At 65.2% G+C, this 24,815-nt stretch overlaps 1 protein-coding gene across 1 annotated transcript; it reads right to left on the bottom strand.

Annotated features, from left to right (window-relative positions):
* Nucleotides 1-379: 379 nt before the first annotated feature.
* On the bottom strand, nt 380-24,670 carry Plch2 (phospholipase C eta 2). Its single transcript, XM_027947723.2, has 21 exons — nt 24,532-24,670; nt 22,884-23,126; nt 22,542-22,672; nt 18,690-18,860; nt 16,735-16,828; nt 16,340-16,543; nt 16,079-16,199; nt 14,407-14,578; nt 14,033-14,140; nt 12,634-12,777; nt 9,277-9,369; nt 8,860-8,942; nt 7,804-7,901; nt 7,531-7,713; nt 7,077-7,184; nt 6,474-6,598; nt 6,317-6,401; nt 6,028-6,174; nt 5,698-5,777; nt 3,291-3,588; nt 380-1,695 (listed from the first exon to the last, which is right to left on the bottom strand). Exons 1-21 carry the CDS (start codon nt 24,665-24,667, stop codon nt 380-382), a joined length of 4,140 nt encoding a protein of 1,379 aa, XP_027803524.2. The 5' UTR covers nt 24,668-24,670.
* Nucleotides 24,671-24,815: the final 145 nt, after the last annotated feature.

The following is a 24,815-nucleotide window of genomic DNA, read 5'->3' as shown; positions in this document are numbered from 1 at the left end:
GCCGCTCCAGGGACAGGCGCACAGCAGCTGGAGAGCCAGAGCAGACGCACACCACACCCCCACAGGTGGAAGCTGGCTGGAATGGTGGGAAGGGGCCCGGGTCACTTTAATGTGGTACAGATGGACTTCTAGAAATGTAAACCTCCACGCTCAAAGTGAGAAAACTGCCCGCCAGGGCCAGCTCAAGGCCATCTTCTGGGGCCCTGGCGGGCAGCTGCAGCCCCTTCTTCCCAGGGGCACGCTGCTGGGTACGCCAGGCGAGCGCGGGGGGGGGGGGACCTGGCTGCTCCATTTCCTGAGCAAACGCTGGACACCAAAGCCAGTGCCTCCGGTCCCCAGCTGACAGCAGGTCAGGGGCTGGGCGCCGGCCCAGAGCAGGTCAGAGCCTCAGCAGGAGCAAGCCGTCGGCCGCACTGGACACCTGCTCCAGGGTGCCCTTGGAGGGGGCGGGTGTGTCCGTGAAGCCTTCGTGGCCCACGGAGCAGGCGCCTTCGGGGGTGCCCCGCTCCTCTGGGGGGCCCCTTTGGCCCAGGCTCCGCATCCGCTGTTGCCGCTCCTGGGCCTGGCGGGCCCTGCTGGCAATGGCTCGCACGCGACTCTGGCTTCGGGAGGAGGACCTCCGCAAGAAGCCCGGACCCCCCACTGACCCCTCCCCAGCTGGGCCCAGAGCCGTGGGTGATGCGATGTCCCCAGCCTGCCCGCAGCCCACGAGCCAGCGCAGCTGCTCCGTCAGTGCGTCCGGCTGCACCTCCTGCCCAGCCTGGCCCGGGGCGCCCAGGCTGCGGCTCAGGCTGCAGGAGCTCCCCTCAGAGCTGGGGCCAAAGTCGTCGGCAGTCAGGTCCCCCAGGCTCTTGGACTTGGCAGCCGCGGGGCAGTCCTGCAAGCCCACCAGGGTGAGGCGGCCCCAGGGTGACCGGGCGTGGAGGCCGGGCGGGCGTGGGGCCAGGGGCCGGGGTCGCAGCTCATCAGATACTGGAGGCAGCTGGCTCACGGCCCGCAGGTTGGGGTTCGATTTGCTCTTGGTCACAGGTGGCCGGTCAGGGCGAGTGGCCGAGGCTGAGCAGGGCCTTGGGGGTAGACGTCCAAGCAGGCCCCCAGTGAGGCTCTCACGGCTGCGGCCCAGGCCCAGGCTTGGCAGGGAGAGGTCGATGACAGTGTCGCTGGAAGACATGCTGGAGGACGAGGACACACTGTCACGGTGGCTGCCTGGCTCCAGCCGCTGCCACAGCCGGTCACTGCCTGTGGCGTCTGAGTGCATGGCTGGGGTCGGGGAGGGCCCGGCCAGGGGCCGCCAGGGACCCAGGGGCTCCAGCAGCACCTGGCCCTCACTCTTGGCTCTTCTGACCATGGGCAGGTGACCCAGGGCTTGGGGATGGCTCTTGCTGTGCGTCTGGCTGACAGGGGACCCTGGGCATGCCCCGCTGGCACCACCATGGCGCGGCTCCCTGGGGGGCTCTTCGAGGTCCCCTTCATGCCGGGTTCTGAGCTGTAGGGGCTCAGAGGCTCCCAGAGCAGTCGGTGGTGTGCCGGCCACTTTGGCTCCAGGTCCCGCAGGGGACTGGGGCCCTTCCCTGCGGGAGCTGGTGGGGACAGCTGCCTGTGGTGGGGGGCCAGGGCCCAGGACCGGCTCCTCGGCAATGGTTTCCAGGCTGCACAGAGGGGAGATTGACCGCTGCACAGAGAAGGGGCGAGCATCTGGGGGAAGAGGGAGCGAGGAGAGTGACAGAGAAGAGAGAGACAGGGAGACAGGACAGGGAGGAAAAGTCGTGTCAAGAAATGGTGTCCCGTGACCCTCTGTGCCAAGGGGCAGTCGGGCCGGCTCCCCACCCAGGGCCTCCCCAGCGACCAGGCTGGTCCATTTGCACACATCCCACACAGCTTGCTCAGAGTGCCAGTGCCCCCTCCCCACCGCTGCTGGGAGTCAGTGGGCAAGGTGCCCGGCCCTGTGTCCACTCATGTGCAGAGTCCACAGGGGTCTGGCTGGCAGGCCAGGAACGGGTCTTCTGGGGCCAGGGCAACAAGGGGCACACGGGGCTGGGCCTGTTACCTGGCACTGCAGCTCTCAGTCCCTAACTACGGAGGCAGCACGGGGTGCAGGGACAGAAAGGAGAACGTGGTCAGCACGGGGTGGGTCTGGCAGATGGACAGACGGACAGCAAGGCTTGGCAGGTGAGGGAGGAGCATGGTGGCAGGGGAAGGCTCGGTGCACGTCCCTCCCACTGGGTTGGGGCTCAGCAAACTGAGCCAGGGCAGGCCAGCAGCTGTCTGCCTGAAGGCTGCGCACCTGGAGGGCTCCATGCCATCTGACAGTCACAGGTCCAGGACCCCAGGGACACATGGGACCTGCTCCTCTGCACTTTCAAACTCCGAGGCCCCACTTCAAAGCTCTGAGCATCATTCAGGGTCCCTGGGGACAACCTGGATGCTGTCCTATGGCTGTACCCTGACTGACAGGTTACCCGAGAGGGTCTGTGGCAGGGTGACTCTGAACCTCGTCCTGGAGGACGGTCAGGTGAGGACTGGAAGCTGCCTGGACCCAGGAGGGGGTGGGGCTCAGCCAGGGAGCCTCCACGTGCATCTCCAGGTTCTCAGTAAGGCCACTGGTGACTCCCACTCCCCAGGTCCCCACCCCTCCAAAGTGCCAGGGCCTCTTGCTCAAGGGAGAGGGCTGGGGCAGATGGGGCTGCGGGTCAAGCCAGCAGAGATGCAGGAGCACAGCAAGGGGGCAGCAAGGCAGGGACACTGGCCCAGGCATGCCGGGGTGCGAACACAGGCTGCGGGGGGGGCAGCTGCCTTACCCGCGGAGAACATGGGGGAGTTACTCCTGATCTCCTCCAGCTTTTGAACGAACAAGGCGTTCATCTCTCCCTGCAGGGCCCCCGGCTGCCTGTGAGCACCCTCAGGCTGGCAGGGGGCCACCTTGGGGCTCCCCAGGCTGTCCGGGCTGCTGGAGTCCGAGGACACGGAGCCGCTGCCGCCTAGACCCTGCCGCCGGGCCCCGGGGCCCTTGAAGGCCTCCTTGCTTCTCCCTGGGGTGGCTTGAGGGCCCAGGTTGCAGTGGGGGTCCCCTAGCAAGTCTGCCCGGGCCTGGGGCTGTTGGCTGATGGCCGTGTGCCCTCCAGCAGGCCCCAGGCTGGGCAGCTGCTCCCTCGGCAGGCCCTCAGCGTCCACACCGGAGCAGGAGCCCACCACACACTTCATGCATGTGGCGGCCATCCCGGCAGCCCCGGGGCCCTCAGGGGCACACGGGGGCCGCACCTGCCCTGGGCTCCTCTCTGCTGACGCCTTACCTCGCGGGCTGCTACTGCTGGGACCCTCACACACCAAGGCCTCGGGAGCAGGGCCAGGTCTGGGGGGTACCACGTCGTCAGCTGCCCCCTCGGAACCGGTGTCCTGCGTGCCCAGGGCCAGCTCCGGGAAGCCCCTGCGGCCCGGCTTCTGGCTCTTGGTTGGAGCACTGGCCGTGCGCCGCAGGAGCCGCTGGCTAACGGAGGGCCGGGGTGGGTGCTGCCCAGCAGCATGACTGTCCAGTGAGCCTGGCTTTGGGCCTCGGAGGAAGAGGCCTTTTAGGCCCAGAGCCTGCTTGACCTGCAAGAGAAGGAGCCCGCATAGCTGGCACTGGGGGTACCGAGCCCAGTGTAGCTGTAGCTCAAGTACGGTGGGCTGGGGCCAGCCAGGAGTGCACGTGGGACGCGAGCCACAGGGAGGAGGCCACATGGCCACTCCACCAGCATGGCAGGACCGCACCGTCCAGACTGAGCATCAGCCCCTTCCTGAACTCTGGGTGGAGTTCGGAGGTGGCGGGAACATGGGAACTGAGAGGACACCCTTCCTGGGGTCTCTCAAGGACAGATTTCAAACTCTAGAACCCGGTGAGCACACCTTACACCTGCAGCCCTGGCTCGAGGGGAAGACTTCAGGGTCATGGGTCATGCCACCCATCCTGGGCACCAGCATCCACAGAAGCCAGTCCCTGGGTTGGCCAAGGCCTGCTCGACCACAGGCCCTGACCTACCTGCTTCCCAGTGGTGCTCCTGCCTGGAGGGGCCATCCCTCCCAGGAAGCCTTCCTGGACTCCCAGGCAGCCTTCCCACTGCTCTCTGCTCATCGAGCCTGGGCCTACCATGTGGGCTCTGGACCACTGCCTAAGAAGGCTCGGGTTCCAGGCCTCCAGCTCCAGACAACAGCCCAGCTCCCTGGCCACCAGGGCTGGAAGGTCCCTCCACAGGCCTCTCCTGCAGCCCCTTCCTGGGTCGCTGCTGGAGAAGGCTGGCCAGCTGCATCTCACAGTGCAGAGGCCAGGAGGATCCTCACATGCCAAACACCCTGCATCCCACAGAGGCCCCGACAACACCCACCGCTCCCCCAGGCCGGGCTGTGCTCGTGCGCGGAGTGGCCTAGGGCCCCAGTGGCAGAGGCAGTAAAGTGGCCACACTTGAATCAGCTTCCTGATTCAAGATCCCAAATCCAGTGCAATTTGGTCCATGTGGCTGGAGGCCATTTAGAAGGAGATCCAGGATTCCGGCTCGGAGCTCCTGCCCAGGTGGCCCCACCCCAGGCCCTGGCAGGATCAGGAGTGGCAAAGTCGCAGCATGAGGAGGGATGGAGAGGGAAGGTGGGGGGAGGAGAACGGAAGGGGCACAGGGAGCCCAGGAGAGCTCCGGACAGAAGAGGGCAGCGGGTGGAGAGACAGGACAGCGGGGAAGCACGTGGCCTTGGCTCAATCCTGGATCTGCCTCGTAAATGCCGCTGTCTGGCTGAGGATGGCCCAGGGGACCCCGGAACCATGTCATGACCCATGTCACATGAACGGACAGTCTCCAAAATGCTACCAGGAACCATGGATGCTAATGGGATGCGGCCTGGCATGCAGGTGGGCGGCGGGCTACACTGTCCCGCAGCAGCAGGGTACCTTGTGACTCCTAACAAGGCCGCACGTCTAAAAGTAGACTTTGGACACAGAGAAGCCCACTGTAAGACCAAAGAGACAGAGTGAAGGTGGCGAGGCCCCGACTGTGTGGGGAGGGGACCCAGGGCCGCAGAGACAGCAGACACGTGACAGACGGACAGACAGTGGCACAAGAGTGCTGAAGCCGGCAGAGCCTCTGGGCCCGCAGACATGGCAGGAGAGAAGGTCAGTGCTGGTCCTGGGCAGGACCCTGTGCTGTGTGTCACAGACCCAGGCATCAGCTGCCCTGGGCAGCACCCTAAGGATGCCAGGCCCACTCAGAACCAGAGTAGCCAGGCTCCAAAAGCTGAGACCCCCATCCTGCCCTAGTCTGGGCAGGGGCAAATGTGCTGGGGGCCAGGTAATGGGCAAGTGGGAGGGAGAGCCCCAGGAAGGGCGGTAAGTTCTTCTCACCCCTCATGAGAAGGCAGCCAGGCACCCCTGGCAAGGCCACCAGGGAGACGGAGGCTAGCCTGGCACTGGCAACAGAGGAGGGCAGGGGGCGGACACAGGGGCTCCCTTCTTGGGTCAAGGACATTTAGCTCACACCTGCCCTGGGCTGCCCAGGTCCCCTTTGAGACCTGGGCTCAGTACTGGGAGGCTCTGGGGTGGCATCCCCCAACACCCCATGTCACAGGTAGAGGGGACCAGAGAGTTGGTCTCCAGGCCACAATGCCGAGGGTGGGGGTGGGTAAGGAGCGGGAGCAGCCCTCCCCTGGCCACAGCCCTTCCCGCCAGGCCACACTCACCTTACCACTGATGTCACTGACAGCCACGTGCACAAAGATGGAGGCCTCTTCCATCCCCTCCAGGTACACGTGCCGGTAGCCTGGGCAGCCAGGGCACAGCGTCACGTTCCCCTGTCCCTGCTCCTCCACCTTGCCTTAAAGGTCCCGAGCCTTGAGTCCAGCCTCATAAGACCCCTCCATCAGGCACCGCTGCCCCCCAGCAGTGCCAACTCAGCCCACCCTGCCCTGGAGCCCTCAGCCAGGGGGGTGGGGCGCCAGCATGCATGGGGGCTGCTGGGGGTGCAGTGGGGCGGGACCCCCGGGAGCCCCCCAGCCTGGGCCCCTGCCCACCTGGCAGCATGCTGCTGAAGGCCAGTGTCCTTTGGCCAATGAAGTCTCGCCCGATGGGATCATGGTCCCAGACGAGGAAGCGGACCAGTGCGATCTCGGGCATGTGCACCGTGAACACCAGGGTCTCCTCCCACATGGGGTTGAACCCTGCAGGCCGCCGGGGGAGGGTCACAGGGGCCGGGGTTGTCCCCAGCAGGCTCCCACCCTGAGGCCCTTGAGGGAGACGGTGGGAGCACTGGGCCGGGCCCTGGGGCACAGGCTGGTGCTGTCACGCGCCCAGGGCACTCACCGTTGTCGTCCACCACTCGGGTCTGCTCCTTGCTGCAGTCCACAGGGAGCCCAATGACCTCCACCTCCACGAAGGGGTCAATGATCTGGGGACAGGACAGGGCTGGCACCAGGGCCAGGTGCTCCCCCCACGTCCCGTCTGCAGGTGCCTGCCCTACCTCCCCGCGGTCTCCCAGCATCGAGTCCCGCGGCTTGGGGAGCTGCTGCCCACTGATGATCCTCAGGGCCAGTTGCTTCTTGAGCTGCCCGGGCAGGGGATCCTCAGAGTTGGGGTTGAAGACGCCTGAGGGACAGTGTGAGGCAGAGCGGGACAGCCGCCAGCGAGGCCTGCCACACCCCGGGGCGCAGGCTGCACGCGGCCCCCTCCAACAGACTACCCTGGGAGCCGTGGCCTGGTGGGGGCAGCGTCATGAGTGGGGTGACCGGCAACCGGGAAGCCGGGCTTGTCAGGGTTAATGACCTCAACCTCGAGCTCTGCAGTGACACTGTCCAGCAGGACCCAGACGGTGCAGAGAGGGCGGAGTCATGGGAAAGCCCGCGGGTACAGGAGCACACCAGGCAGAAAACTAGGTTGGCAGGAGGGGGCTCCGCGAAACGCCCGGCCTGCACCGGGCTCCAGCCCACCAGGGCTCGCGCAGACAAGTTCTGCCCATGAACCTCCAGCTTCCTGCCATGTTGGGGTCTCTGCTGCCCCAAAGGGAGGCACCCACCCCCACTTTCCTGGGGTCCTGCAGGAGCCTGCCCCAGCCCCTGGGCCTTACCGTGGCACATGCACTGGGGCTTGAGCACGTAGCCACAGCTGCCGTTGGCACTGAACTTGGCCCGGTTCAGCTGCAGCATCCGCCCCTCTGACTGGTAGTTCAGGGCAACTGTGGGTGGGACAGGAGAACCTCTGGGTCAGCAGCTGTCCACAAGCCTGTGTCCCCCAACCTGCGGCCACTGCCTTCTGTGTGCGGCCCTGAGGCTCACGGCCATGAGATGGGGCACGTGAACTGGCAGAAGGTGCCCAAGCCTGGCCCAGTCCCGCACACCCCAGGAGCTGGGGCAGGCCGGCTGTTTTCCCAGGCTGCCTGAGGTCTGGGGGACCCCTGGGGACCCACTCGGGGAGCAGCAGCAGGCCTGGAAGCTCTCCAAGGCCTCGGATCAGGGGAGGCTGGGCTGCAGGGATGGTCTGGGCCAGGCAGGCCCCTCCTTGCTGCCCCGCCAGCCACCCACCCATCTGGCAGCCTGCGTTCCAGAAGGGCTGCGGATTGTAGTTGCTGGAGTCGACCCGGTAGGAGGAGGGGTAGATGCGGGAGAGCTGGTGCTGGTTGAAGCGCAGGTATTGCTCCGGCTTCTGCTGCAGGATCTGGTGGGCCTTGGTCTCGCTGAAGGACGACACCTGCCAGCTGGACACCACTGTGTGCAGACCGGCCGGCGTGAGTCCAGGCCTCGGGTGCACACCAGCCGCTGGCCTTCCCAGCGTGCCGCCCCACCTGCGAACCTCACCCTCCGTCTCCACGTCGTGGGTGCCCACGGACTTGGTGTATTTCACCAGGTCCGAGAGGGCCCGGGACAGCTGCATGGTCTTCTTCTGCCGGGCTGTCCTGCAGGGCGCACACAGGAGCGGTCAGGGCCCTGTGGCTGGCACCCACCTTCGGGGCCTTCTGGGTGCCCAGCCCCTTGAGCCAGGCTCCAGGGCTCGAGCAAATCTGTCAGGTCCCCAGACCGCGCTCTTTGGGTACTGGGATGGGGCGGGGCACACCCAGGCTGCTGGACATGGGCTGGCCAGGAGCCACTGGCAGGTCAAGGCCCTGGGCACTTGCAGGCATGAGTGAGAGGAACACGAACCCTGGCCAACGGCACTTGAGGCCCATAGGGTTTCTGGAGGATTCTGGGCAGGGACGTCGGAAGGTTTACCACAGGAGAGTCTCAAGCAGGTGCCATCGTGCACCCAGGTGGAAGTGGCAATGAAGAGGTGGAAGGGTGGGAGAGGGGTGGGTGGGACAGGGACAGGGGACAAGGCCTGGTGGGGAGAAGGGAGGGGGTGCGGGGAGAGGCGCTCCTTGCTGCTAGGTGCCATGTCCCAGAGCTGCCACAAGAAGCAGTGGACGCACGGGAATGGCGCCAACCCTGGTGGCCGGCCCTGGCCCGGCAGGAGCTGCTCTGGTGGGGACCTCTGAGGCCTGGGGCGGACACCCTCCCTGGGGAGAGCACGAGGGGGAGCCCTCAGGAGGAGGGAGGTGGGATTGGTGGGCAGAGCAGGGTCTGGGCCTGGGAGATCCTGGGGTCCTCAGAGTCACGCTGCTCCTCCTGGCCCCCGCCCACGTCCCAGCCCAACCCTGCTAGACTCTCTGGGGTCACCGCGCTGGTCCGCCCGTCCCACTTGGCTGTGGTCTGCAGAACAGCCTCATCCCCTGCTGCTTCCACGGGCATCAGATGGGGCTGGGAGGGGGACCCCACACCTGCCCCCGTCCCACTGCACTCAGAGGACAGCCTCAGTGAAACCGCCCTGAGGGGACAGAGAGGGGCCCGCAGCCGTCAGGTCCTCAGGACTGCACTGACCCTCGGCTCTGGCTTCCTGGGGAGTCCAGGTCCTCGTCCCCCTCCTCCACGCTGGCTGCCTTCTTTAGTTTGCTGCCCTTTTTCTGTGCAGGGGGGCAGAGTCATGACCCGTGGAGCCCTAGGTCAGGCCAGGCCATGGGCAAAGGCTGGAGGGTGCGTGGAGGGCCTGCCCTGGGCTCCCGGCAGCCCCAGCCTGCCAGGCCTCTCCCAGGGTCTGCAGGGCCCAGGCCGCCCAGCTCCAGCGGGCTCTCAGGACAGCAGTCAGTGGGGCCAGAGGAGTGCAGTGACCCAAGGGCCAAGGCACCTGCCCCAGACCAGCCCCTGCCCCTGGGCTCCTGAGGCCAGCCACAGCCAGCACCTGGTGCAGGCAGGACAGTGGGCTCGGACAGGGACCCCAGCCCAGGAGCCTCGCTGGACCTTGCGCTTGGAGAAGCTGCTCATGAGGAGGCGGTGGTTCCGTCTGCTGGCCCCGGCGTCCTCCCCAGACTCCAGGTCCTCCTCGGCCTTGCTCTGACCCCAAGGGAGAGACAGAGGGTGAGCCTGGCCTCAACCCAGGACGACACCTGCCGGGCAGGTCCCTGCAGCCCTGGAAGCCTGCCTGGAAGAGGCAGAGCTGAGCCCGCCTTAGGGAGGCTAGGGGCTGGAGAACAGGACCCCAGGCCCAGGGCTGCCTGCACTCGTGTGCCGGGTCACAACAGTGTGTGGTCTGAAGCAAGCGCGAGCTCCGGGCTCTGAACCTGTGTCCAGCAGAGGGCGACGATGCGACAAGCAGTTTGAGTGGAAGGTCCAGCCGTGACCGCCTGCGCAGGCCTTCCTCGAGGTCCCTGCAGCCCACTGTCCTGACCCACCTCTGGCAGTGCCAGGCTGGACAAGCATCGCCAGGCCCCACTCCCCAAAGCCAGAGTCCATGCCCACGAATCCCAGGAGCACAGGACGGGCCTCCCCCCGGGACCCTGGAGCTCAGGCCTGGGAGCACTGGCCCCGGCCCTCAGGTCCACGCAGCCGTCCCTGAGCCCATCCACGCTGGCGCCGCCGGAAGCCCGAGCTGTGCATCTGCCCCCGAGGCTGCTGCAGCCCCCACCTCCCACTCCCACCAGCCCATTCTGTGCCCCCAAAGTTGGCCCAGCTCTGCTCTGGAGGTGCCCAGGGTGCAGCGAAGATCCCGACACCTGCGCCAGGGGACCTTGGTGGGGAGGGGCAGGTCCTGCATCCGAGGACCACCTGAGTGAAGCCACAGGCGTCCTGCAGCACACACACGGGAGGGCTCCGGTACAGAGCCTCTGTGTGCAGCTGCACACACACGTGCACACACACAGACGCCCCTGCAGGCAGGCTCACCTCACTCACAGATGCTCCAGGGCTGCAGCTGGGAGCTGCTGTGGCATCTGACAGCAGAGCCCTCGGCTCCGTGTCCTCCCAAGAGCAGCCTGGGCCTGGACCACCCCACCCCGGGGCCACCCTGTCAGACAGGAGGGAGAGCACCGCAGGTCCCCACCCACACCCACACCCTGTGTGGCACACCCACTGAGTCCTGCCGGAACCTCCCGCCAGCTCCCGGCTGGCTGCACCCGTGTCACTCTCCTGCGGAGTAGGGCGGGGTCTGCTGGCCCTTCCTGATGCCGAGTAGCCGGGGGCCTCACTGACCCAGCCTTCCAGTCAGTGGGCTTCCTGCCCAGAGGTCCACAGTAGCAGGGGTGCTCAGGGCTATCTGTCCCAAGTGGCCTTGGAGACACTCACCCCCGGCCTCCCTTACTCCACGGATGGAGGCGGGAGGCTGAGCGCCAGGTGTGCAGGGAGCTGGTTGAGGCTGATGTGCGTTAAGCCTTTTCAAGCATCACCCAGAATGCTGCTGCTGCTAAGCCCCATGTGACCCCAATCTGGGCACAACTAAGGCGAGGTGGCTGGTGGTCCTGAGCAACGGCAGCTAGCCACAGCCCACACTGGGCCCCGTCGCAGGTCCCCACAGGAAACAGCTCAGCCGGCCACCCTCCGAGGGGCCATTCTACAGACAGTGCCTGGCGGGCCCACCCTCAATGAGGAGGGTCCTGTGCTGGACCTTGCTAGAGCTGGGGACGGTCCCCAGCAGAAGGTGAGGCCTGTTATTGTCCAGCACCCTCCGGAGTTGCCCCAGCACCGGGGCTGGGGGTCCTCTCCCATTCCCCCGGTATCTACCCTGCCCTCTCACAGGGACCCCTGAGCAGGGCCTCATGTCCCCAAGGGTCCTCACATACAGAGGGGACAGTACCCAGCCAGAGAAGAGAGGGTCCAAGTGACTCATGGCGGGACCATCCATCTCCACCACAGTGCCCACAGGTGCCCCCCCGCCTGCCAACCCGGCCCCTGTGGACTCCCTGGGTGGATGAATGAGTCCTCTGTGGCCCTCCCATGTCCCCCTGCTTCTAGCTCCACCATATGTCCCTCTGGCTTGTCCCTGAGGGTCTCAGCTCCTCTGCCCTGTGTCATGGCAAGACAGAGAGGAGCCTGCAGCCGACGCTGCAGGGTGGGACCCCCACTTCTGCCACCTCGGAGCTCAGCCTGAGCCCCTTCCCCTCCCCCAGGAAGTCCTCTCTGAGCACAGCCCCCACCACTGCTGCCACCCAGGCCCAAGGTGGGCTGTATGTCGCCACAGGTGCCCCCAGGTGCTCCGTGGTCAAGGAGAGCAGAGGGTAACATCAACCTCTGGCTGTGCAGAGCCTCACGAGGGCCACACTCTGCTGCCTCGACATCTGGGCAGGAGACGTAAGGCAAGACTGTGTGCAGGGACCCACGAGAGCCACCTGCACAGAGCCAGTCCGTGGCTCCCGTGGACTCTCTGCCCCCGTGGACTCTCCCGCGCAGTGGGCTCTGGGCCGTGGGCAGGAACACAAACACCCACCTCCAAAAATACTATTCCTGGCAGGGGGCACAGCCCAGCCAGGGTAATGCCCCCCCTTCCCCCTCCTGAGGGCCTGCGGGTCCCCACAGAGGCCTGCCCAGTTCTGGGCCCAGCTGCCCAGCTGCTGTGGACTGTCCAGCAGTGCATGGCCTCTTTGCTCAGGCAGCTTGGCTGATCACCTGTTCCTTGAGGCCTGCTGCCCCCAAAGAGGCACCTCACAACCCATCCCGGACACCCTGCCTGGCACCCCAACCCCTGAAAACACGTTCCTCTTCCATGATGTCGCTGGTGGCCGTCCCACGCAGCTGTGGGTGCTCCAGGCAGGGCTGAGCCTGGACAGCTGCCCAGACCCCACTATGCTCTCCCTGTCACTCATGGGACCCTCACTAATGTGGCATTGCTCAAATTCCCTTCCAAGAGGAGCCACTGGTCCCCCAGGGGCCACCTGCTCAATCCCACCCACAAGCTGTCAGCGGCCAGACTGTGGCTCTCAGAGTCAAGTGGGGGCATTGAGAAGGACGGGACCCCAGCCTCACGAACAGTGCCGCCCAAGCCCCAGCTCCCTGCTCCTGGATGAGGGCGGCGTAGGAGTCCTCACAAAGGAAGCCAACCAGGACCAACAGCTCTGGGAGCCCACGAAGGAGAAGCACAGCAGCTCAGGGCACGGAGCACTCATGTGTGCAGAGGTGTGCCGTGTGCAGCTGTGATCAGGTGTGTGTGGGCACCCACGGGTGGTGTGTCTGGCTCAGGTGCAGGTGTGCAGGTGTGTGCACAGGGGTACCTGTGTGTAGGCACGTGCGGGGGGGTCTAGACCTCACGCTCTGGGCCTCACCCAGACCCCAGGCTGGCTGTTGGAGCACCTGCGGGCATCAGGGGGGTCTCACCTTTTTGGCCTCTGCTTTGTGCCTAGGTTTCCCAGATGGGGACAGTGTGGAGATGGTGAAGTCGTTGGGGTCCTCACAGTCACGGATCTTGGACTCCTTGATCAGAGAGTCCAGTTTCCTCTTAGCGATGTTTTCCACACGCTTCCGATTGGTGGAGGCCTGCAAGAGCCAGAGGCCGGCCCCTCGGTGTCATCCCCAGCCCAGCAAGCAGCAGCAGGTGACAGCCCCAGCACCGCCCCCCTTACACAGCTCACAAAGGCTCACAAAGGCTGTGATTTGTCTGACTGGGGCCCGTCTGCAAACAGCAGTGGGCAGAACTTGGACCCAAGTCCATCTGATTCCTCAGGGTACAGAGTGCCCTGGGGATGCCGCAGGCGCTCCTGGTGCCCCGTCCAGTGGGCCTCAGGGGAGCAGGTCAGGGCACCGGGTGGGCAACACAGGATCTAGAAGCCCACACAGGTTCCACCAACCTTGAGGAGGTGGACAGGGGCAAGGGGTGGAATTCAGAGGAGCTTCCAGGTTGGTCAGGTGCCTTTCCCTACCAGGGCACCCCCAGCATGACCTGATGCCCTTGGACCCCTCGAGGGAGCCCTGCTGGAGTGGGCACTAAGTGGACACACCATCGTGGTGTGCACCCCCGGGGCCAGGCAGACACGCAGGCTTGCCCAGAGTGGGACGGATTCTGCTGCCTCGGGGCTTCCTAAGACAATTAGCCGCCCAGGCCGGGAAGCCTCCTGCACAACATCTTCCCTCCAATAGCCCTGGGGGAGAGTAGTCCTGCTGCCTCACAGCAACCGCAGCTGGAGCCAGGCACAGAAGAGGAGAGGCGCCGGTTACGGAGCCCCAGCCTTGCACAGCCACGGTCCCCAAAGACCCGAGCTCCCTCTGCAACTCCCAGGCCAAGCGGCCAGGCCGGCTGCAGAAAGAGGTGCAGAGCGCTCTGTGGAGGGCCACAGCAGGACCCACCGGGCCAGCGGGCTTGTCTTGCAGGAGCTCTTGGCCCTGGGGTTGGCACTGCTTGGAGTGGGGCCAGTTCTGGGCATGGGGGAGGTGGAGCAGGACCGCTGGCCACCCAGAGTCCAGCTCGGCAGGACTCAGCACCCACCTGCTGAAGAGCCAAGCAGACTGCGGGTGGGTAGTGGATCTCACCCCAAGTCAACTCAGAAGCGGGGACCAAAACAGGACCCCAGCAGGCGGGGGGCTGGCCCACCACTGGGAGCACGGGTTCTGTGTTTCTCATGGGGAGGGGCGTGGCAGGCCGCCAGGGCCCCCAGCCCCCGTGGGAGGCCTCCCTGCAGTCGGGCAGCTTTGCACCGCAGCTCGGCCCCTGCCTGTGGCCACCCCTCGGCTGCCTGTCTTCCTAAGTCGTCACCAGAGCCAGGACCAGAGGGCTCCCCCACCCCCGGCCACTCACATCCCCATCCAGGAGCTTGCAGTCATCGTCAATCTCGTCGGCACTGTCCTCGTCGGACACCTCACCGGCCTCTGCATCCTCACTGATGTTGGCTGGGAGCTTCTTGCCCTGGGGGCGGAGGGAGACAGACCCGCACCTCCAGCCACAGCAGCAGCCGGCAAGAGCAGGGAGCTGCCCTCCCGCTCTGACCAGGCACCTCCTGGAGCAGCAGCCGCGGGAAGGAAACAGTCCTGGGTGTGAGGTTCCTGACCGGACCGGCACCATGGGGAGAATGAGGCCCCGCCGGGCCCGGCCCCCCGGACCTGCCTGCAGCAGGGAGACGCCCAGCCTGCCCAGGTCAGAGGCCTGCTGTGGCCTGGTGGCAGGCGGCTCACCTTCACCAGGATCTTGCCCTTGAGCATCTGCGGAGAAGGAAGCTTGGTAGCATCCTCACTGCTCACTGATGACAAGTCCAGCTTGTCCCCGAGGATGTCAGTCAGGTACTGGGCCATCTTCTTCTGCTGGACGACACTACAGTGGTTCTCGATGGACAGGATCACTGGATACCTGCGGCCCCGGTGCAAGAGGAGCATGCTCTGAGGCTAGCACCAGGGGGAGGGCTAGGCCCTGGGCACCTCTGCCACTGATGGAGAAAGGGTCCTCACCCAGCCCAGGAAGATGGGTCTGCCAGCTGCTTCACGGTACAGCCCAACCAGGAGGATGGGGAGTGAAAAGCCACCCCAGCAGCCGAGTGAGACCCTCAGCAACTTAACAAGACCCTATCTCAAGAGAATTTTTTAAAAAATGGGAGTGGGGTATGGCTGGGAATGTGACTCCGTGGTTAGGCACTGCTGGGTTTAGTCCCTGGTAATGAAGAAAAAAATGCCCCCCACCTAAAGTTGGAAAAACCAATGAGTTAATAGAGAAGGAGCTGGAGGGTTTGGAACAAATAAAGAAGGCAGGAGCTTCTTCCCCAAATTAGAAAAATAAATAAATAAAGGCAATTAGAAACTCCAGGAAAACAAAAAGTCAAGGTTTAAAAATAACATGGGCTAAACAACGCAGAACAGAGGCCAGACTGCGAGACCTGGATACTGGAGGCTATGGGGCCCGAGGCCCTCACATGCTCCATAAAGGAGGGGACACAGCCTGGCCCGTGCCAGCTGTTGGACAGGGCTATGGCCAGCACAGCGCGGAGCGGGGAGGACAGCGCACAACTTTCCAGCCAAGTCCTTTGGCTCTATTTGCCTTTAGCCATTTTACTTGTATTTTACAAAAGGTGATCATGACCTTGTAGAAAATGTAGGTGACCCAGGCCAAGAGGGCACAGACCAGAGCAAGAGGTGGGCAGAGGTGAGATGCAGAGGGGCACACGGGGACCTCAGGGGAGGAGCCTGATGCGGGGGGAGGGTGCTGCAGAGATGCCTGGTTCCTGCAAAGACACCGGACCCCTGTGTGTCCAACCACCTGCCCTGCAGCACTCTCCTCGCCTGCAGTCCCTGGTGTCCCGCTGCCAGCAGAGGCCTCCTCGCTGCTGCCTGCCCCGCAGCTGGACATGGACCGCAGGCCAGCTCTCCTAGGGGGGCCACGCCATTCCTGTTTCCTAAATCAGCTGGGTTCCTGCTTCCCTCCTCCACTCAGCTCCTTCCTCGCCTGAGCCTCTTTGGCCAGGACGTGGGGAGAGTTCATTGGCAGGGAGGCGGCCTTCTACTTCCAGAAACTAAATTGGATTTTCCTCAATAGTTTCTGCAGCCACCGCTGAGTGACAGCAAATTTAGCTTGGACACAGTGTGGCTTCTCAGCCACCGCAGGTGGATGGCTGAGACCAGGGGGTGGTGCCCCAAGTGCGCGAACAGGCTGCAGACACACGAGCCTGCGCAGCCTTGGCCTGTCGGGCTCTGGGGCCCCTGCATGCACCAGCCAGCCCTCTCCCCAGACTCACTTCCCTGCCCTCTCTCCTCAAAGACAGACCCTAAAACAAGACCTGCCTCTTGGCTCCTACAGCCCCAGGCCCTGGAGTCCCTCCCCTGCCCACTGCTGGGCCAGACCCCCAGCATGGCCACTCACTCATTCTTCACAAAGGCGTATTTGTTGATGGTTTCGATGACATCTTTGAAGAGGATCTTGGAGGTCAGAGTGTAGCCGTGGTGCACGATGGGCTCCCCGTCAGGCCCGTCCCAACAGTCCACTGCAGCAGGTAGACCCCAGTCAGGCCTGGGGCTCAGCCACCAAGCAGGGTGGGCTGTCCTTGGACTCTAGCCCCCGCCCAGAGACTCTGCCCACCACCTCCCACAGGAGACTGGCCGGGGAGGGCAGGCACGGGCTCACCCTCCACGCAGCGGCAGCCGGCCTGCAGGACCCAGGCATACATGTCCACCCGGGACTGGGACATGAGCTGGTCGCCCACGAGGTAGGTGTTGTGGGAGGAGGTGATGAAGTAGTGGCTGAGCGGCCGCGTCATGTCCTGGTGAACACCGTGGTGCTCCGGGTTGAAGATGTCGCCTGCCGGGCTCCGCGTGTAGTTGGTGAAACCTGTGGTCACACAGTGCAGGGAGGAGGGGAGGGGTCAGCACTGCTCCCAGCCCCTCTCATCGCCTCCTGCCCCACCTCAAGGGGCACAGAGCCATGGTCCAGGCCTGCAGGCCACCCCTCCAGTGCCTGTCCTCCTCCCAAGTGCCCGTCCTCCTCCCAAGTGCCCTGGCCTCGGGGCAGTGCCCACTCACCATCAATACCCAGCACCCCCTTGCTCTTGTTCTCTGGGCAGGGTTCAAACTGCTCAATGATGTCCCGGCAGCTCTCGAGCGTCACACCCTTCATCTAGGCCAGAGCAGGGGCGAGAGTCCAGGCTAGCCCATCACTGGTCTGGGGCGCCCCGCGGAGCTCTCCCTTCCACCCACCGTCACCACCAGCCCTTGCCCCTGTTGTCTCTGGTCACATCAGGACTGACCACAGTGGGAGCAACACGTGTGGGCTGGAGACCAACCCAGGCCACCCTGCCTGGGACTCAGGGACCAGAGGACCAGAGGGTCACGTGACTTTTGAAGAGCGTTCCCTGATAGGTCTCTTCCAGAAGGGGTCTTTGGCTGTGCCCTGGGGCCTGGTGTGCAGCCAAGGCCCACGTGGGCAGCATGGGACAGGGAGGACGTACCCCACCTGCCAGGGCCCCTGGGCACAGGTTGCACATCTTCCCTGGCCTGCTCCAGCCAATCCCTGCCCAGTGACCCTCCTGGGAAGCTGAGCAATGCAGCCCGGCTCAGGAAGGCCCAGCACGGAGGCTGAGCGGCCTCCAGCGCCTGTGCCGTCAAGACCGGGAGCTCTCCCGCCAGGACAGCCCAGGGGGGTTCTGGGAAGTCCCCAGGGCCAGGCAACAGTGCAGAGTGGGTGAAGTGGGGTCAGATCTCTGAGCCGGCCATGTCCCGTGGGAAGCCCAGAGTTGGAGGCTAGGCCAAGGGCTCAAACCACCTGCCCAGAGGACAGGGGGCCCCCGGCTGCAGGGAAAGTTCTGGGAAGCCTGGAGCTAAGGTCAGGGAGAGAGTCAGTTCTGTCCATCCCTATCTGGGCCCCCCTCCCGCCAGGACAGAAGGCCTGCTGTCCAGGGTCACATCCCACAGCCTCATACCAATGCCGCCCACAGTGGCTAGGCGGGAGCAGGTCACCCAGGACGGTAGGACCTAGCCCAGGAGCCAGCCTCTCTCTCCTGGACACAACCACCAAGTGTCCTGCCAGGAGGACAGGAAAGGGGTCCGACGTGGTCTCCATGGGATGGAGCCCAGCAAACCGTGAGGTGGGAGGGGAACTGGGACCACAGGCCCAGGGTAGCCCCTAGGGCTGACCCAGGATGGGGGAGGACATGCAGGGGCAGCGGAGGGCACCGATAGTGGCCCCTCGCGAGCCCCGCCTGGGGTCCCCTCCTGCTGCTCTGCCACCACCTGCCACACTCCCAGGGCAGCTGCCCGTGGCCATCACCATTACCTGACTGGAAGTAGGAGGCTAGGCCCAGCAGAGGCCTGAGCTGTGCCCAGGTGCTGTGCCGCCCTGAGGCTTGACCCTGCCCTGCCCTCCTCCCTGAGAGGGCCTATGGGGGGCAGGAGGGCAGGTCCAGGCCAGCACAGCAGGGCCCCACACTGTCTGAGCCCCATTGGGCTGGACCTGCAGTCCTGCCACCCAGGGAGTATCTGGGCCTGGGACAGGAGACCTGACCCAGTGGGGCAGTTCCCAGGGACCACTCAGCTTGGTATGGGCCTCTGATGTGGACCAACTTCCTGGGTCAAGATAAAGAGGTAGCATCTGGTGTTTGCTGGACACCCAGGTGTGTACAGGCGGACATGGGCCCAGAGCCAGTCAGGCCTCTGTGGCTGACCGCTGTGGTTAAGGAGCAGTGCTCAAGGCTGGGCCACAAAACCTTAGTCCTCAAGATACCCGACAGGAAGCTGGTGCCATGGGCAAGCTGTGGGCCCCATCTGGAGGCTGGGGGGTCCTCAGTCAGGACAGAGCTGGACAGAGGCCCCGCCCACCTGGCAGCCCCCCCTGTGGTTTGCACCCTGGAAAATTGACACTGAAGCAAATTTGCTGGCCTCAGCTGCTGGGCTGTCCCCAGGCCCAGACGCTGAGCAGAGCTGAAGGCCCGGCCACGCAGCTGGCCACGCAGCCGGCCACGCGACGCCCGGCCAGGCCTCACCTTCTGCTCCACCTCCAGGAAGCGCTGCAGGTCGGCAGCGTCCAGGTGGTCCTTGTGGTTACTGTAGGTCAGCATGAGGAGGTAGAGGTCCCGGCGGGTGGACATCATCTTGTAGAAAGCACAGAACTCCTCGAATCCCAGCGTTCCCTGGCAGTCATCTGTATCCGCTTCCTACGAGGCAAGCCCCTGCCTTCAGGGGGGCCCTGCAGGCCCAGCCCCTCCTCCGTCCAGCCCCAGGCGCAAGCCCAGCCTCCCCTCCCCCCCTGCCCGCCGCACTGCCTGAGACCCTCTGGCACACAGCTCACAGGGCTCCCTGTTGCCCCCCAACCCTGGAAGACACAGATCTGACCACCGTCCCTGGCGACTTGCAAGGTCCACCTGTGAGTCAGCCCCAGCCACCCCACACCAGAGTCGCCACCACCTCACACTGGGGCTGACCTGCACCCCAGGCTGTGCCCCACAGCCACAGTTACTACTGCTGCCCACTGATCAGAAATGCCAGGGCCCCAGGGGCTAGCAGCGTCCTGACTCGGGTCTCCGGGTTAGAGGTAAATGGCTTGGCACTTCAGCCTTCGGCAGCAAGAGGGACACACCAGACAACCCCAGGAAGCCTGAGGGGTTCCCCCAGGTGCCACAGCTGCCATGAGCAATCCCGCAAGGGAGCCCCGTGAGACCAACCGCGGCCTCCTCTCTGCCTCCACAGGCGTGGGGAGCACCTGCCCCTGCGAGGGTCAGCCCGGGGCAGACCTGGAGCACAAGGGCACCCCCTCGTTGAAAGCTGGGCTGCCCAGAGGAGACCTAAGGCACCACAGGGCCCACGGGGTCCCTGGGAGGGCCAGCAAGGCCACAGTGGAAGAGGCTAGTTGAGGCCTTTGTTCCCTAGGAATTGGAGCCCTGCAAAGGCTGGGTGACCAGGGTGGGGTGGGTGGGCAGGCCAAGCCCACTCCTGGCCTGGAGGTGAGGGGCCCTGGCGTGGCACCCAGACCAGCCCTCTCACCAAAGAGTGCTTGGCCAGAGGGACCCTGCACTTCACAGAGTGGCAGTGTTCATGGCCTGGGCTGGGGTGGCCCTGGGCTGGACACATGCCTGCCTAGGTGCTCAGCAGCACAGGACGTCTGGGGGCCCAGGCCACGGCTCAGCCTCCTGCCTCAATCCTGGCCCTCCACTGACCATCTGCCCAAAGGCAGGCTCTGTCCTGGGCCCTGGCACCCCAGGCCTGGGCACACAGGTGCCTGACCAGCAGCATCCAGAGATACTCGGAGTCCTTGGGCCTGCACAAAACGTCCAGGTCCAGTCCTCTGTGAAGTGGAGAGCATCCTGGATGGAAGTGCACCGAGTCTGCGCCTCCACAGCCGTGGCCACCTGAGGCTTCCTGGGCAGGCACTCAGACCCAGCCCAGGGTCCCCTGCCCAGAGCCATCAGTGGGCTGAGGGGGTTTAGGTTCTCAGTAGCCCATCCAGGGCTCTCAGGGGGGCCAGGAGGAACCCATGTGGGCACTGAGGGAGCAGACCACAGGCGCCATCCCCCAGGCTAGGTCTATGACCATGTCCACAGGTGGGGCCAGAAGGGGGGCAGGCCTATCACCATGGACAGCTGCACACGCTGGGTTTGCCAGCCACAGGACGGCCTTTCCCCGTGTGGCCATACAGCCTAGTGTGGCCAGGAGATGATGACAGGTCCCCCGAGGAGCCCTCCATGCAGGACACTCGCCCAGCAGCCCAGCAGTCCCCTCCTCCGTGAGAGGGCTCTGGGGCGAGCTGGCCCTGGCTCGTGCTCCCTGCTGCCCACTCCTTGGCTGAGGCCTGGTCCAGACATGGGTGTGCAGCGGGACCCCAGTGTCTGTGCTGCGTCCCAGGCCAAGGCCAGGACAGCCCAAGGCCACAGGCCCCAAGGCCCGGCAGGCACAGACGGGACCTCGTGTGTCTGACGCTAGATAGGAGGGCGGCCCTGAGTCCGAGAGCTAACGGCTTCACCCAGGACAACCAGACCATGCCCACTACAGGCCAGAGGCCCCTTTCTGAGAGAGGAGCTGGGCTGGTCACCCACTGTCGAGCAGCCGCATCCCAGGGCGAGCATCACTCACTGCCCACTGGGCTGAGCAGCATGGCCTCAAGTCCAGGCAGGACATCTGCCAGTCACCAGTGAGCACAGAGCTCTGTCCTTCACCAGTGAGTGAAATGCTCTTAAGGTCCCTCCCCACCCCAAGAAAAAGGGGGCCTGACCCCACCCCCAGCAACATGGCCACCCTGGGCAGTGCTGCTGCCAGCCACAGGGCTGATGCGCTCCCCCAGCCCTCTGCCGAGCCAGGTCTCTGCAGCCCAAGGGTGCTCTGGGCAGCCGGGCACAGGGTGGGCGCCGGTCACCCCACATTCCAGCGTTCTTGGGTTTAATGAAATGATGTTGGAGTCGAATCAATCTCCACTCTGACTGGGCAGTTCCAGGCAGCTGGAAATAATATCAAGATTTTTTTCTTACAAACAAATTGATGCTAATTATCAGAGTGGCCTGAGCCTGGCTGGAAGCACGCTCCCTTCCTGGGCCGGGAGAGCAGGTGCTCAGGCACTGGGGCCATCTCCGGCTGGCTGACCTCCATGGACAAGGGCCACTGGGTCTGAAGTGCGTGGGTTCTGGGGTGTGAGGTGCCACCTTCTCCTCTCCAGAGCCCTGGAGCCTGACCCCTGCTACCCACCCCAACTGCCAGCCCAGGGCTTCCTCCAGACAACCTGGTGGTGCCAGGGCACAGCCAGGCCTGGAACTGCACAGAGGGACCCTGAGAGCCCACGAGTGCCCAGAGGCCCAGGGTGATCGTGACAGGGTGGGCAAGCACGGGCTGCAAGAGGTCCGCCACAGGTCAAACCGCGACCTTGAGCCGCACCTTCAGCAGGCCCATCCAACAAGGGCCGACCCTCCTCCTCCTCCTCCTCCTCCTACCTGTGAGGCTCCCCGGGGTTCTGCTGCCTGGTCCCAGGAGCCTCACCTGGAGGAAGGGACTGCTGCCCCCAGAGCTGCCCCCAGAGGCCCGGAAGGGGCGGGGCGGGGCCGTCCCCAAGCAGTCAGGGGGAGGGGGTTGCTGACACCAGACGTGAGCCATGCGCCAGTCCCACTGCCCAGGCAGTCTCTGTCCCCAAGGGGCCTCTGCAGTCCTCGGTGGGCAGTCTGACAGCACCAGCCCATCACAGACGTGGGCCAGATCTGCTGCCATCCTCACTCCAGCCAGGCATGACTACCTGTCTAGCAGGAGAGCACAGGAAACTGGACAGAGCGGTGCTGTCAGGCCACGAGCGTGGACGTGTGAGCACGCTTGTGTGTGAGTGTACACATACGTGTTGGGGGGAGGCGTGGTGCTGAAGCTCATGAGCCCCTCTCCAGGCTGCAGTAAGGCGAGGAGGCCCAGGGCCTGGTGCTGGCTCAGCCCATTCCTGCCCCAAACAGGACCTGCTGACAGCAGAGTCCCTCAGCTCGCAGAGGTTCCGGAAAGAACTAATTACAGGCAGCAAAGGCCTCCGCTTCCCTGTGGGGTGCATTTTCATAACGTCTAGCACCAGGCGGTTGTCCAAGGCAGCATGCGTCAGCTCACCGGAGCCTCTCGGCCAGTGGGGGCCCTGCCCCGGCCAAGGCATTCTGAGACCCAGGGATCGTGGGGGCTGGGACCCCGCATGCCTGCCCCGAGTGCCCAGATGTGGGGCCGGGCCTGTGTTCTGTGCCCAGCCCCTTCCCCGGAGCTGGCGGAGGCCCAGCTGGGGGAGGGCCTTCCCCTTCCTCTGCTGGAGAACCCGTGCGTGCACAGCTCCCCTGGTGCGCCCGGGACCCCGGCAGCCCCTGTGGTGTCCGGCAGGCCCGCCCCGGGCTCACCCTGAACATCTGCTTCACGCGCTGCCGGGGCAGGTTCACGTTGAGCTTGTGCAGCAGCTGCAGCACCTCGCCCATGCTCAGGCTGCCGTCCCGGTTCTTGTCCGCCTCGTCGAACGTCTGCTTCAGCCACTTGGGCACCGAGTTAGGGGCCAATGAGGGTCCCAGGCCTGGACACGCCGCCCCACCCTGCAGCCGAGGCAGCCGGGAGGGAGGACCCCAGCCCATGCGCCCCTCCCATCCTCCTTCCTCGAACGCCCCAGCGAGGGGCAGGAGCCCCACCCAGGCGGACAGTCGAGGGGTCTGCTCCTGGGTTCTGTCCCTACTCCAGTGTCCAAGGATATTGGTCCCTGGTGCGCTGGCGGCGGGCCAAGCTGTCCTCGTCACTAATGCCAGCCATGAGGTAGCGCAGGCCGGTCACCCAGGTGCGTGCCTCCTCCCCACTGGGCGAGACCAGGTCCAGCGACTCCCGGTGGCTGCCATGGTAGATGCTGAAGCAGCAGTTGGGGTCGAAGCTGCCGTCGGGGTAGCGCTGGAAGATCTCGGACTGCCGCCCCTCGCTCACCTCCTGGATGGAGTCGATGGAGACTGCGGGTGGTGGGGAGGGCTGGTCAGGGCCTCCCAGGGGCCAGGCATCTCTTGCCTGAACACCATGGGGCTCTGACCTCCGCGCCTGCGGGGGCCCCCAGCCTTTTCAGGAGTATGAGGACCCCCGGCGGCTCGGCTCTGACCCCGCAGCCCCTCCTCCCTCCTGAGAGGCGCCTGGCCGACTCGGGACTCCCAGGAGCCCGTCCACCCGTCCAGCTCAGGTCAGCTCCTTTTCAGTCCCGCAGCTGCCTCTGTGACAAGTCCTGGCAGGTGTGGAGTGGTGCAGAGGGAAGCCGCGTGGCTCAGGTCCTGTCAGGTGTCAGCAGGACCCTCCCAGATGTGCAGGGCACAGGCAGCCCCTCTGGGCACCAGGCACCCCGGGCTCAGCACAGCTGCTGCCCCCGCCACCCGCTGCCCGCTGGCCTTTCTCTATCCCTGGCATGTGGCGGGAGACTGGTTCAGAGGACAGCTGGCCCACGCTGCTCCTGCCCCACTGGGAGGCTTTCATGGCCAGGGGGGCTCCAAGCACCAGCTGGGTCTCCGGGGTAGGGGAGGCTGGCGGGGCCCCAGCCCAGGCTGCTGGTTTCTGCCCCCGCTGCTCCCCGGCAGTCTCCCTGGCCTGCGTCTGCCTGCTCCCCGCTCCTCCTGGGTTTCTCAGTGGTCGGTACGGTGAGCCAAGGCCCACCTCACCATGACCACACCAGCTCCACGCCTCAGTTCCCACAGGAAGCCCAGTGCCAGGAACAGTGCCCAGCACAGAGTGGACATCCCTGACCGCTGGGGCTTCTCCTGTCTGAGCAGCCTTAGGGAGGCTCCACCTCCCAGGACCCAGGGGTCTGGAGGAGCCATCAATCCAGGACATCCTCACCATGTTCCCCCCTGGGGCTCTGTGGTGGTGTGCTTGGCGACCACTAGACTGAGGCCCTTCCCTGGCACACCTGGATACTGCCCTTCAGCAAAGCCACACCTACCCCTGGTCTGTAAGGCTCAAGTGTCCCTCCCACCCTGGCCTCCTACCTCGCCCTCAGTGTCCGGATTCTCCCATCTGCCCCTGCACAAAGCTGGCCAGCATCTCCCCTCGTGCTCCCACCCAGGCTGCCTGGGCCAGGGCTTGGTGCCCAAGCCCCACCCCGGGCGCCTGGCTCAGGTCTTGTTTCCTGTCTTCAGGCTGCTCTTCTCCCCCCCTGGGCTGCTTGCCCCCAGCCCTCCTCACCCCAGGACCCTGCCCATGAGCAGCCCCAGCCCCTCCAGCCCTGCAGTCCAGAGGCTACCGTGGAACTCCAAAGCCGCCTGAGTCGAGAGACACCCTAGTCGCAGGGGCTCAGCGCCCAACTGTCCAGCAGCTGCTCTGGAAGGGCTCCTGAGTCTGGGACTGTCCCTCCCGCTCCCCAAGCTGCCCACTCACTCTTGGCCTTCTCGTTCTTGCGTGAGGGCCGCCAGCGGAGGCAGGAGCGATGCTCGTCGAGGTAGTAGAAGCGGACCAGGCCCTTGGAGCCGCCTCGGAGTTTCACCATCTGGGTCCCCTCCTGCATGCTGCTCATGCACCGCTCCACTGGACACAGCAGAAACAGACCTCAGGGCCGTGAGAGCTGTGGCAGCCCGGGCCCTACCTACCCCCTGTCCACCCACCCAGGGCTGGCGCCAGGCGAGACCCCAGGGAGGACCTGCCCTTTTCTGCTGGGCCGTGGC

The sequence above is a fragment of the Marmota flaviventris genome, chromosome 10 (genome assembly GCF_047511675.1).
Source record: "Marmota flaviventris isolate mMarFla1 chromosome 10, mMarFla1.hap1, whole genome shotgun sequence".
Classification (NCBI taxonomy): domain Eukaryota; kingdom Metazoa; phylum Chordata; class Mammalia; order Rodentia; family Sciuridae; genus Marmota; species Marmota flaviventris.
The sequence above is the reverse complement of the archived record's forward strand: the minus strand, read 5'-3'. Positions and strand labels throughout refer to the sequence as shown.